Below are 14,306 nucleotides of genomic sequence, written 5' to 3' on the forward strand. Positions count from 1 at the left end.
CAGAGTTTTCACACTGGGGAGAGGATGTAATTTGGCTCCAGAGGAATTCAATCAAATTACGTATGGTGCCTTTTCCATGGCACGGATCGGCAAATGCCCCTCTATCCAAATCAGTTACCGGTGGCGGATGCAATTTGGCACAAAAGGAATCCAATCCAATTATGTATGGTGTTTTTTTTTTTTTCTGTCACGGATTGGCAAACGTACCTCTGTACACACCAGTTACCAGTACCTTCCACCATGTTTCTGTCTGCACTGGAGAGAGAATGGGGATGATGATGGATCGCTTTGAAATGATGGCAGCCAGGGAATGTAATTACCAACTTTGCCTGCGGTGGAATTGTAGAAGATAAGCTGTTGTGGACAGTCCAGGTGGACACTGGACCAACACGGTGAAGGTCAGGATAGGTTTCTGTTAGAAAGAACTTGCCGGCATTCTGCTACTCTACTGCAATGACACAAACAGGCGTTATTCTTATGGCTGACCCCAGCAAACACACAAAAGCATTCTACTATCAGTGCAGTGACAGAAACACAAGACCAGTCATGTTCAGAAAGCCTAATCCCAACCTACGGTGGGGAGAACAAGTATTTGATATACTGCCGATTTTGCAGGTTTTCCCACTTACAAAGCATGTAGAAGTCTGTCATTTTTATCATAGGTACTCTTCAACTGTGAGAGACGGAATCTAAAACAAAAATCCAGAAAATCAAATTGTATGATTTTTTTTATAATTAATTTGAATTTTATTGCATGACATAAGTATTTGATCACCTAAAAACCAGTATGAGAGCTGTGTAAAGACATCAGGGATAAAATTGTAGACCTGCACATGGCTGGGATGGGCTACAGGACAATAGGCAAGCAGCTTGGTGAGAAGGCAACAACTGTTGGCGCATTTATTAGAAAATGAAAGAAGTTCAAGATGACGGTCAATCTCCCTCGGTCTGGGGCTCCATGCAAGATCTCACCTCGTGGGGCATCAATGATCATGAGGAAGGTGAGGGATCAGCCCAGAACTTCACGGCAGGACCTGGTCAATGACCTGAAGAGAGCTGAGACCACAGTCTCAAAGAAAACCATTAGTAACACACTACGCCATCATGGATTAAAATCCTGCAGCGCACGCAAGGTCCCCCTGCTCAAGCCAGACCATGTCCAGGCCCGTCTGAAGTTTGCCAATGACCATCTGGATGATCCAGAGGAGGAATGGGAGAAGGTCATGTGGACTGATGAGACAAAAATTTAGCTTTTTGGTCTAAACTCCACTCACCGTGTTTGGAGGAATAAGGATGAGTACAACCCTAAGAACACCATCCCAACCATGAAGCATGGAGGTGGAAACATCATTCTTTGGGGATGCTTTTCTGCAAAGGGGACAGGACGACTGCACTGTATTGATGGGAGGATGGATGGGGCCAGGTATCGCAAGATCTTGGCCAACAACCTCCTTCCCTCAGTAAGAGCATTGAAAATGGGTCGTAGCTGGGTCTTCCAGCATGACAACAACTCGAAACACACAGCCAGGGCAACTAAGGAGTGGCCTAGCCAGTCTCCAGACCTGAACCCAATAGAAAATCTTTGGAGGCGACAGCCCCGAAACCTGAAGGACATGTAGAAGGTCTGTATGGAGGAGTGGGCCAAAATCCCTGCTGCAGTGTGTGCAAACCTGGTCAAGAACTACAGGAAACCTATGATCTCTGTAATTGCAAACAAAGGTTTCTGTACCAAATATTAAGTTCTTCTTTTCTGATGTATCAAATACTTATATCATGCAATAAAATCAATTACTTAAAAATCATACAATATGATTTTCAGAATTTTTGTTTTAGATCCCGTCACTCACAGTTGAAGAGTACCCATGATAAAGAATTAGACTTCTACATGCTTCGTAAGTGGGGAAACCTGCAAAATCGTCAGTGTATCAAATACTTGTTCTCTCCAATGTAACTGATAAAAGGTATCCTTTCTCTCGCTTGCACTTAGTTGGTTGATGATCTGACCGATAGGACAAATGTCTGGCCAATCAAACAGATTCCGATAGGATGCCTCCTGGGGGATGAGCAGGACCCAGTCCCAAACTTTACATTTAGTCTATTTTCTTTATTGTCACAGCTGTGAAGCTTTGCCTGGGAAGGACCCTAACTGGCTTTAAATAGATAGCCAGTTAATGGTGCGCTGTGATGTCACTCGCGCCGACACCTTGAAGAAGTGGTTTCTGTTGCTTTTCGAGGGTGGCTGCTTTTGTGTGATGGTTACAGAGCTCTGGGGAGTCTGATGACAATGTGTAAAGAAGGTCTCTTGTTCAAGCCCAGGTTAGGGCAAGGTGAGGGAGGTAAGGAAAACTGTTGCACCTGGATCGGAGTGGATGCAAACACCCTTAAGAGACCACGTTCCCCGTCAAACAGACTTGGGATCTCTGACCGACTTAAGGAGCCACTGACAAAATGGAGGTCATAAAAATCTACTGAGCACTCTGTACACATAAGCACGCTAACGTTCTTCCTGTGCGATACTGCACAATTAGATTCTGTTATGGAGCTTAATGGAGATGGAGGGACACAAATACACACACAAACACATACATATTCTGTTATAGCGAGTAATAGGGAGATGGGCAGGTGAAGGGGATTGGAACTGATGGTGATTGAAAATGAATGTAATGAAGTGACATACGATCTCCAACATCTGCTCCCTGCCTGATGGTTATTCATTACATAGAAAGACAACGTTGCTTTGGTTGTGACCTGGAATAGGAAGGGCTGCTGGATGCATGCCATTTGGTGTGTAAATTGAAAGATCCATGCAGAATCACCATAACAGTGACCGTTTGATATCAATAGGGCCGGGCAATATGGCCCAAAATGTAAACCATGAAACATTCAGTAAGCAAAAATACTATCTGATATTATTTAGTATATACTAATGATAATTCCCCTTCATTCGGCTGTACTATGAGTTGGTTCGTATTGTTATTATTATTTTTTTTTACACTTTCTTGTGCATTTTCTGGCGACCCTTTTTATCCAGGTTTCTGGCTTTTCTATGTCCTTTTGTGTTTCACTGTTAAATGCACACATTTGCTAGTCCACAACAACGTTTTAACAAAATCAGGAGACAACTTGTGCTTTTTTAGTTTAGTTGTGTTTCTGTTGCCCAAATGTGAGTTTGCTTGGCATATAACCTGCATTGTAGTTAACATTTATAATTGGGAAACATTTGGGGAAAAACATTTTTATCTACACGAAGATAGTTATCACATTAGCATAATTCATAGGCAAACAACCACATGTAGACAGGGATATTCCCACATTGCTGGGAAATTAAATATCTTTATTGCAATTGTTTTTGTACCATGGGATTTATTCATTTTTTGTAAGTTTAATTCCATTTGTCTGGCAGACTTAATAGAGCTCTTTTGACATGGTGGCTTGAAAAAGTGCCTCCAAATCTCCATAGTGAAGACCAGTTCATAAAACATGCTGTGATTTTTTAAAATCTTAATAAAAAAAATATTTCAGGGTTGTATGTGAATGGATACCCAATCTCATCAAATAAATGACAGGTTCCATAGAGTCTAACATCAGAACCCTCTGACAAATGCCACTAGAAGCCATTCTGCTTTAATCCCACCGTTCGCTCAACCAAGATGAAAGGTGCAAGCCAACGCATTGGAGAAACGGGTTCCTGTCTCAGCCAGCGCACGGATGCCCGACAAACACCAGGAGTTGCCAGAGTGTAAAGAGACGAGGAGATTGACGCTGACTGTCTCATCCCCAATCCCTGACGGCGCCGGCCAATTTGCACCATCCATCTGGGACTCCCAGCCACAGCCGGCTAAATGACATGGCCTGGGCTCAAACCCAGGCTGCAATTTGATGGATGTGTCTAATATTCATGGCCATTCATGAGACGCCATTATAATCTGTTTTATAATGTACAGTACTGTGACTATAAAGTGATTTTGCAGACACTGATTCATCTTTGATTTAACTTTATTAAATCCCTGTAGCTGCACATAGAGAATACACATGCACGAAATGTGGTCCCCTGGGTCTTAATGTCCGGCTGGGTAAATATCCTGGAAAATTAGGATCTGTAGACATTGTAATTGTAAGACTTTTTGTTGCTACTAATTGCATCTCCATTTCTTTACTGGTCAGACCCTTCTTTAAGTGCATGTGTTTCCACACTGCCCCTTTTAAGCTCAGCAAGTAACACGGAACACAGCTGCCTTATATAGATTGAAAGCCCCCCCAATTTCTTTAGTTTTTTTTGCATATTTTATATTGTGTGAATTGACCAAAATACTACTGTAGTTCACATTATAAAATCTAAATTATAACAATATTTGTTTGACTTTAACAGTTGAAGAGCTATTTACCTTTGAAATATAATTTGAGTCCAAATAGAAATGTGGTTATCAGTCCTACTCAGAAAGCACTCATACTAAATCTCTACTTTCTGGATTGATTGTTGCACTCAAAGAAATTAATGAAACTAAACAGAAAATTTTCAAGTAAAAACAATTGATTATTAATTTTGACTTAAACATATACCCTCAGATCGAAATCCTTTTGTAATATTTATTTTGAAATATGAACTGAAACATTTACAATGTTAATCAGTTTATTCCATAACCCGACAGGGTTTCCATAAATACATTTTCTTATATTAGGGTACCTAGTATCTGTCTGTATTTCTTTCTCTGTCTGTCTCTATTTGTCTTTCTATGTCTTTCTGTCTCTCTCTCTGCCACTATAACATTTATTTTTGCTGTTTAATAGGATTAATACTGTACATGTTTAGGCTATTTTCTACAAAATGTTCTGAAGGTAACAGCTATATGCAGTCAAAAGAACAGATATTCACAGATTATTTCTGTTCTCTAAAGCCAGCATTAGTTATTTTCAACTATGATTTTTGTGTGTGTATGTGTGTGTTAACATTATGCACACATGTGTTTTAGGTCTAACTAGACTCATGGGGACCAAATGTATAGTAAAACCAGAAAGAATGTGACTCATTGAGACCTTTTGCCAGCAAAAGTCATTTTCTGGCTAAGGGTTTAGGTTTAGAGTCAAACTTACAATTTATTTTATAGTTCTAATTGGGGTTTCTTTAAGGTCCAGGCGTTGTTGGTTAAGTTTAGGGTTAAGGTTAGGCATTACATCTAAGTAATGTTAAGCCTAAATGTTACTTTATTGAGGTTAAGGTTAGGGTTAGGTTTAGGGTTAGATTAGGGTTAGGTTAAGGTTAGGGTAAGGGTTAGTGTTAGGTTTAGGGTTAAGGTTAGGGCAAGGGAGCATGCAATTTCTATTTTCTGAGGGTGCTGTACAAACTTGTGTGTGTGTGTACCTCTGGGTTGCCTTTGCGGTGTCCTTCTGTTGTTGACGGTGTCCTCTCTCTCTCTGGTAGCCTGCCTCTTCCTGTTCAGTGTTCACTGGATGTCTGCCTCCCGCCATCTACACACCTCTCCAATAGGTCATACATTTGGCTTCTAACTTTGCTGCCTGTCAAGCTGGGATCAGACAGAGAGAGATTAGATGATGTTAGTGGATCGATGGCATATGGCCAGCCAGGGCTTGCTTGCGCACAAACACACATACACGCACACACACGCATGTGCGTGCAGTTGCAGACCCAGATCACACTATAATACACACACCATTGCAGAAAGATTCCCGTTCCTAGAGGGAAGCAGAATGATCTGGAAATCCTCCAGGCGCCCTGAGCACTGTTGACTGAACGATTGAAAGGCCTCCATTTAATGAAGGACAAAAACAGAAACCAGAGTGTAGATGTCTCCTTGTCTCTGCAGTGTTTCGGGAAGATTTAAGACGGAGAAAGAAATAAGACAGTAAGACAGTGTTTATTTTTATTTATCAAAGCTGTATTTATTTGTTTCTCCCATTTGTAGAGCGCTGTTTGGCTCTCCTTCCTTTTGTTACAACTCGTATCTTGTTGTCGTTGTTTGGTTTTTCTAGCAATTGACAGACACAGATGCCTTCGCAGGGGGAAGTGCTTGGAAAGGAATACAGTCCAAACTGACTAATTATCACTAAAGATACTTGGTGTTTTTCTAAAACATAACTGAACATCAAAATGATCCAAATATCTAACACTCATCGATTTTATTGCTGGCCATTTCCTTGAAAATGTTAATTGGAGCACATTCAATTTGGTGTCAAAAGCTACAAGCCTGTATTTTTGAGAAATGAATACACGGACACATTTCTCAACCCCTTTTCATTATAAAGTTGTTATAAAGTCAATTTCTGCCAAAAAAGCATCTTATAACAACTTTTAACATATTAGAAATACATCAAAACACTCATATTAAAGACCTCAGCTAACTACAAGCAATTCATTTGTTTCAGTTAAAGAAACCCTGCATTGTAATTCAATTTCCTAATCCTATATGCAATATATTTAAAATATTTTCTAATTTCTCTCCCTCATAATGATTAATGACAGTTCAAAAAAAAGTCAAAGGTTGAATATGATGTTACCCATAAGCCAACGGAAAATAAATAATCAGCACAAATTATATTGAGCAATAAAAAGACCTATGTGGTCTTCTGAAATGTAAAACTATTGTTTCGCCGTGCAGCACCACACAATGGAGAAGTTGAGGCTATTCCCTTAGACTTGAATTCCTCTTTAGCTAAGATCCCAGCTATGCTGTTGCAAGGTGCACCTTTCTCTGTCTGTCCAAGGACCGCATGAACAATGATTAGAATTAGAATCAGACAGATTATGCAGTTTAGAATGCACTTTTTTCAATTCAATCATTATTGGATTACAAATGCTGCATTTAAACGTGTGTAAAGCTATTTACAACCACAACCTTTAAGGTGTGTATAAGTGAAAGCAGGGGTATGATTAAATTCATTGTAGATATCAAGAAATGGCAAAAGTAATATCCGTAGCCTATCGATTATACACTAAACCAGTGGTTCGCAAACTTGTATGTATGAGTATATACTTTTTTGGTTTTAATGCACAGACAACATGTTTATAAGACTTTAAAGACTTTATAAGACTATAAGACCCTGTGTTAGACACAACATCATGCAATCTCTCATGATTTAATCATCTCGCCTTCTCTGGGACTCAATCTAACAATCTTTCGGTAACTGGTCAGATACTCTAATCAACCCAGCGAGTGGTCATGGGAAATTATATTAGTCCCAAATCACAGCTTTCTATTAGTTGAAGCAAGACAGTGAAAACATGCACCTCCCTTTCGCTCTCCCTTTCCTTGCCTCGCTCTCTCTTTCTGCTGTCGACAGGTGATATCACCTCTCCCAGCTATTACAGACACTTACCATGAAACCTGCCACCTACCCTCCTTCCATTTTCTGTAACCAGCATCCACACCCACTGAGCCCTGACCCACCAGATGTCCATGGACCTTGAAAAGTAGTGGACATGTGGTCAACTTGCCCTGGTCTTGGCTTCATAGACCTGCATGTATCACAAGAAGTGAAACGTACAGTAGAATTAAGTATATTTTATAAACGTATAGTATATTACATTAAAGTAGGGTATGTTACAATAAATTAGGTTTTAATATATTACAGTAAATTATGGTACATTACAATAAAGTAGGGCATAGTATATTATATTAAAGTAGTATATTACAGTAAACTAGGGTATAGTACATTACAGTAAACTGTTATATATTTCAGTAAAGTAGGATATATTATTGTAAAGTAAGGTATACGTTGTATATTTCAGTAAAATAGGTAAAACGACATGACTTTAGAGTTGGGTAGTAGAGTACAAAAATGCCCCACCCCACGTTAACATGATCCAAGTATCCAGCACTGACCGGTTGAATGACTCAACTGCACATCAATATCCCCTGCCGATTAGGAAAACAACACATCAACAGGATCGAAATATCCCAAAACACATTTAAATGAACCTCTCATTAGCATGATCCAAATATTCCCCACCAATTGATTCTGCACTACTGTGGGATTAGAGAAAAATCAAATGATGAGGACTTTTAGGACCCAGGCAGTCACGTTGGTCAGCCTGCCACCAAACGGGTCTTTAAAGCTCTGTGAGTCCCTGAGATCCATGCAGGGCCGGGCAGCCCGTCGTGTGAAAGATCTGGTCGCCATGGGGATGTTTCTGTTCAAAGCGGGCTGGGCTGGTACATCAGACGGTTGGTCGGTCGAATCCACAGACTGAGATCCTGATAAGACATGTCCTGGCTTCACCATGGGCCAAGACACTGTTGGTATCAACTTTTGTCCAAATCAAGTGTTTCAGCGTTTGTTGTGTCTGTTAGCGCGTGCGCGTGTGTGCGCTAGCTTGTGGACATTATGTTTGTGTTGCTTTCGCCAGTCTTATTTCCTCAAAGTGTATGAGGTTCGCAAGATTGCATTCAGTGTGTTGAAATTGATAGGACATCTGTCTTCAACGGTACAATGTGTTGCAGTGAATTGAAATGTGAATAATCATTTCCCAGTATATTTGCCAATAACTGTTTTGGTTTTTCTCTTGCAGGTATCCCCAGTAACGTTGGTCCAGTTAGTAAGTAAATGAATTCAAAGCAGAAACGTCTCGATGCGTGTGCTTTGCCTTATCACATTCCTCCCTGAAGTCCACTTGGTTTTAAATGTTCATTTCTGATTTAGCTCATCCATTATTCATTAAGTGAAGGATCACTCATAATTGGTTTGGAAGTGTTCATTATGCCAGGGTTAGTTTAATTCCCTGTTTTCTTCCTCTGTAAAAGAAATGGCAATAGCTCTCGGCTATATTGTCTAGGAGGCTATGTGTGGAGGTGGACTAATTCACCTTCAACAAGATAAGCCTAGATAGCAGCCCGGCCACCTGAGCATGCATACAAAACACCATTGTTTTCCCCCCTATGCATTATAAATAAATGGCATAGAGTTTATTAAAGTGCCTGGACCTCGGTGGTGGGATAATGTCAGGGAGGTCATTTTAATATGAGCGTTGGGTATTATCAGCATCTGCCAGTGGCCCCTAGAGCGTTGAGATGGACGCGTAGAGGTGTAACGTTAGAGTTATACAGCAGCCGGCTGGGACTGCGCCTCCGAAGAACAATGGACGACACACACGCGCCGCCGACACAGACACCGACGCGCACCAAGCGTGCGTCCTGAGTTGCCGCGGAGCGCGCCGCGTTGGGCAGGAGCTCTGTGGGCCTCGGCCCTGAACCCGCCCGCTGTGAGGAGGATAGGGTGCGATTTAGATGCAAGCTGGCATTGAGGAAATCAAAGTTACACGAAGGGTCTCTGTTGTTGCCGCATCTAACCACCTATCAGTCTACAGGTGCTGGCTGGCACCCTGCGTAATGAGGGAAAACTCTGCAGGCGCAGATGACGTCAGATGGAGCCGCTCCCCGGGGTCTCCCAGTGGTTCCTCTCTCTGACTCCTGACTGTGTCTCCGTGACTGCAGATCTCAAAGGGCTAAATAGGTCCGATCAATACGGCAATCGGACCCGCCCAGTCCTTTAAGTATGTCACAGCGTTCATGAAGGGGAGGAGACACAGGAAGGTCACGGGTTTTTATCAGAACATACAATCAGAACGTATCACTCTATCAGCATATTAGCTAGTTGACATTATGCCACAACCGTTACCACAACCGAGGTCAACCTAGAGTAAAGAGATCATTCGGTAATAAAAATGTAGAGAAATTCAACATCCAAACTGAGCATTAAACCAAGTGGACCACATCCCTCCACCCTAACCCAGAGTGCTCTAGGTGCTCAGTGTTGTCTTACGCCTGTGCATGGCTACTGAATTATGTGCTGCATGCATGTCCTCCATAAATATGCATTCTGTCCACCTTTCACCCCCTCAGTCCTCCCTCGACACCGCCTGACTCCTAGCCAGGTCATGACCAATGGCCGTCATACATAGTAGGAGTGTATGTTCATTACACTTTCAGCCTTGTTGCCTGTCTGTCTTTGGGTGGGACAGACTGATCGGCGGTGGGCAACTCTGTGTGGTTCATTCTGTCCAGGCATGTAGGCATTGAAACCCTCACAAGACGCAGGCTGTCTGTCTCGTTACCAGCAGAAACGTTTCCCGTTTACATGTTAGCCATTAAGACCATGCTCTTATCCAGAGCATCTTAAAAACACCTTAGAAACACATCTCTTAACCCCCACAGCGTTAAATAGTACCCAGTGTTGGTGCTGTAGACACTTGATGGATGGCGTTGGGCGAAAACCAACTGCAGTGGTATGTGCGTAAAATGTCAGAGGCAGAACACAGCTAAATGTCTTTTACAGTATTAGAACATGTATAAAATTTTTCAACAATATTCCTTTGTCTTTCTCAATATTAAATTAAGTTTTTCCTTCATTTCAGTTCTTCATTAGTTTTTTTTAGTTTTTAGTTCTTTTCACCTTATTTCAAATCAGAACTTGCAATCACGGTTTCAAATCGATGTCTGCACAGACCATAGTCTATTGAAAGCAATCCAAATCCTCTAATAAACCCATAGTATAGTGTACATAACCTGCCGCCCGTTACCAAATATTACTAACACCATCAGAATTGACAGTGACCTTCTCTGCGCTCTATTAGTTGTCACAGAGGGAGAGGTTCGGAGAGTGACTCGAGCACTACAACATATTCTGACTGCACTCACTATTTGCGTGTCTGAGTGCATGCATACCCAGACACTGTATCCCGAATGCCTTACCGGTTACCCTCATCCAATCCTTATATAGTACACATGATCAGAAACACCACACGGTAGCATTCTGCTCACCGTCCAATGACGTGGTTGTTGGGTTGCTTGCAGTTACGCCACTGGGCACTAATGGCCCATCGATGATCACCTGACCACGCAGAAGTCATCGGCACGGAGACTGTTGCTTTAGCGGAGGATTACAATACTAGGACATGTATCAGAAGCCTTTCTTTCTGTCTCTGCTTGATTCAAGACTCCATCCCCCCCAAACCAATCCACCCACCACTACCGCCAAACACCGCCAGTATTTCCTCCGTCATGGAAATACAGAATTGTATGTAATTCTGAGGTTACAGTACACTACAACTATCAGTCATTCCAACTCCCGACACGCCACATTATTTATTCATCATTATGCCTCAACCAGAAATACACTGTAATTAGATATTGATTGAATAGTCAATTTGATGAATTAAACAAAATGCCCGTGACAACTTGTTTTCTATATATATATATATATATATATGTATGTATTTGTACATATATGCTATACTATATATACGTTAAATCAGGGGTTCCCAACCTTTTATCTCACAGAGCTCACCTTTTTGCAGCGTTTTTCCCAAAATGTTGTTTCGCTACAAATTGTTTTCCTAGTATAACTATTATGAAACATCAATTTAGTCTCAATAGTTTCTTTACGGAAATGGATACGCTGAGTAATAATTCCATTTGAACCGATGTCACATTTCTTTGACTGGCTGCTTTTAGAAGGAAATACTTCTCTTTCTGACGCATCGCGTCAGCCCTTTTGACGGCTTGTTTGTAACCTAAATCATTACAGATTTATGTGTAGATTATATCCATCAAATAAAGGTAGCACCCCCCCACCCCCCCCAGGTTGGGAATCCCTGCTCTAAACCACCATCTGCATGTTATGAACCCTCTACACAGCAGAGATTCCCAAGTAGAGATTAGTTGTTCATTTCAGTTATTTTGATTTCATTTTTGCTTATGTTTACTCATCATTTCCATCAACGCACACATTTAAGTCAGTCATGAAACTGCACAATTACATACAATGTTTCTGGGACATTGTCTTCGGTCCGGTGTTTGGATGCAGCTCCTCCTCTTGTACAGGCATTATGTTGGTATGAGTTAGCAAAGCCATGCCCCAGATGTGTGTCTAGTTGTCCGCATACGTCCCACCAGTTAACCCTTAGCAGCACCTCTATCACTGTTAGTGCATCTGATGTCTACTATAGCCGTTGTACTGAATAACTCATGGTTTCTCCTGATTGCATGCAGTTCGGCCGAATGTCTCATCCCTAGGTGTTGCTAACCGAAACCAAGGTAGGCTATATTTCCAACTAAGATTAAACATATTTCTTTCCAGATCTGCCTCAGGTATAAAGTAGTCATACAGTGACTCCACTAGCCGTGACAGCTGAGACCAGATCTCCAAGGTGGAGCTCTTCCTACTTAAAGTAGATCTGTATAGAAAGCTATAATCATTGTGGGCTTTTATTTAAAACAAAATTGACCGAACTACTTTGCGTTGTTTCCCTTTATCCTCAGTATCTGCTTTTTGTGAAAGAGGCCTTTGACATTTTTAATTGAGTCATTTGAATTGACGGCGTAGTGGGCACACATGCTTGTGCTGAAACGTGCTGTGTTTCTCATCCTTTACCCCCCCCACCTCCGCTCCACTTCACCCCAGTTGAGCAGCCCGGATGAGGGCTGGGCAGACACAGGGTCTTTCTCTCAACGTCCCTCTCTTTCTCCTTCTGTTTCTCCCTGTCTACCTCACGGTCTCTCTCCCACCCTCTCTCCCTATCTCTCTCTGTCTCCCTCTCTCATTCTCTGTCTTTTTTCCCTCTCTTTCCCCCCCCCTCTTCCTCGCTCTCTCTCTCTCTCTTCTTCTCTTCTCCCATGCCATTTCAATATCGTTTGATTGTCCCGTCCTTTTTTAATAAGGCGTGGTGCTTCTAGGGAATCTCGAATACTGTCTGAGCTCGGTGGAAGAAAAGAGGGTGGTTTCACGTAGCGGTTTATGTAGATTGATTTCAGGCAATCTCAAGTTAATCCATTGTGCAGATGTGCTTTGGCTGTGGCCATGTCTTTCTAACAAACTGCCCCTGTATTTTTACCCGGAGCTCTGGCCGAGTGGATGTACAGCGATATAGAGGCTCTATTGTGCTAGTAGATGTGTCCTAGGTTGAGGACATGGGACAGCATGAGAGAGTTATTTCCCCTCCAGTTTGTTGGTTAGTTATCCGACAGAGGAGAGATGCATGGAGGCAGTAGTTTGGTAGGAATGTGCCGTGACGGCTAGTCTTCACCGTGCGCACCAGTAAATATACTTATGGGGAATAATCCCAGTGGGCTTTAATACAAATGTGCTTTCCATATGTCGAAAGGATGGAACAGCAAAACACAACAATACCGTTAATCTGACTGCCTTGTTTTGCTCTTGATTTCTTCCAATGGACACACTTGAGTAGATTGACAGGAGCATGGGTCCATCTGACCTACCTCTTGTGTAACTCTATACCACAAAAATGAGTTCTACTTTAGATGAAGTGGAATGAAAGTGAAGACTTTCTATGGCAATTAATTCCTCGAATAATTGATATGTTTTATATATATCTTATAGGACCATATATGTTGGATCACTCACTCTTTATTTAAAGTCGCATTAGACCATCTTTGCTATTTTACTTTTTTATTTATTAAAGGTAGAAAAAAAGTCATGTGTATGATGCCCGGTTCGAAAAATCCTTAAAAAATGTTCATGTTGAACGCAATATATCATGCTTTTATTTATTTGTTTTATTTTTGTCTTCTTTTTTTTTTGATGTAATTCGTCCAGTAGCTCCTCAAGTGTCATTGTCAACTGTCCCTTCAGTTCAAGTTGCAAACAGCAAGCGAGGTAGGAGGTTCTCAGATTCATACAGTGCCTACCTGAGGCAACGCTTGTCAAGAGCCACATCCTCGCTGTATGAATCTAGAAAGACCCATGTCTGTGATACCGTAACCAAAACCCTGCTGTACCTGCTAATGTTACCGATCCACGATCTCTCCGAACTAAGAACTGTCCACCCTGTATCCATACAGAAGGGACTTTTCTTTACTGTATGGACACTTGGTGTACCTACAGTATATGTTTTTGGTTAATGCACAGGCTGTGTCATCTGATGTGATCATTACAACCACTATGGAAACACACATATTGAACGCTATGAATAATTAGGACCCTTTAACATTCTAATCCCTTGCATTAGTATTCTGAACTGAAACCTGGCTTCTCCTGGCCTGGCTGTCTGGACTACTGCTAGTCTTCTGTTCTCCCTGGTAGATAACCATTCACCTGGTGTCCCAGAGCTAGAATAAAAGGCAGCAGTACACCTTGTCCCATGACCTGGAGTTGAGAACCGCTACTCTAGAAAATGTTTCAAAGACTATACTTTAGACGTGATAAATCATGTAACCCTACTTTTCTTTTTTATCAGGAAGAGTATTGGTCTAGATAGTCAACCTTCGGAGAGCTCCAATTAAGTTCTGTGTAGCTTGGCATCAAATAGACCGTGGACCATGATTCTCTTCCTTGGA

The 14,306-nt window shown here is 41.6% G+C and overlaps 1 protein-coding gene across 8 annotated transcripts in view; it reads left to right on the plus strand.

The window, feature by feature from the left end:
* Window positions 1-14,306, plus strand: part of ntng1a (netrin g1a) — a 95,901-nt gene that overhangs the window by 69,558 nt on the left and 12,037 nt on the right. For 4 of the 8 annotated variants that reach the window (XM_020041979.3, XM_020041980.3, XM_034289394.1 and 1 more), the window contains exon 4: window positions 8,525-8,551. The exons of 1 other annotated variant lie outside the window; for it this stretch is intronic. In XM_020041979.3, coding sequence (XP_019897538.2) covers window positions 8,525-8,551 — 27 coding nt within the window. Of the gene's footprint in view, window positions 1-8,524; window positions 8,552-12,002; window positions 12,048-13,566; window positions 13,627-14,306 lie in introns of all 8 variants that reach the window. 3 more of the 8 variants (XM_034289395.1, XM_034289396.1, XM_010891169.5) reach the window with 3 other exon arrangements.

This window comes from Esox lucius, chromosome 21 (assembly GCF_011004845.1).
Source record: "Esox lucius isolate fEsoLuc1 chromosome 21, fEsoLuc1.pri, whole genome shotgun sequence".
Lineage (NCBI taxonomy): Eukaryota > Metazoa > Chordata > Actinopteri > Esociformes > Esocidae > Esox > Esox lucius.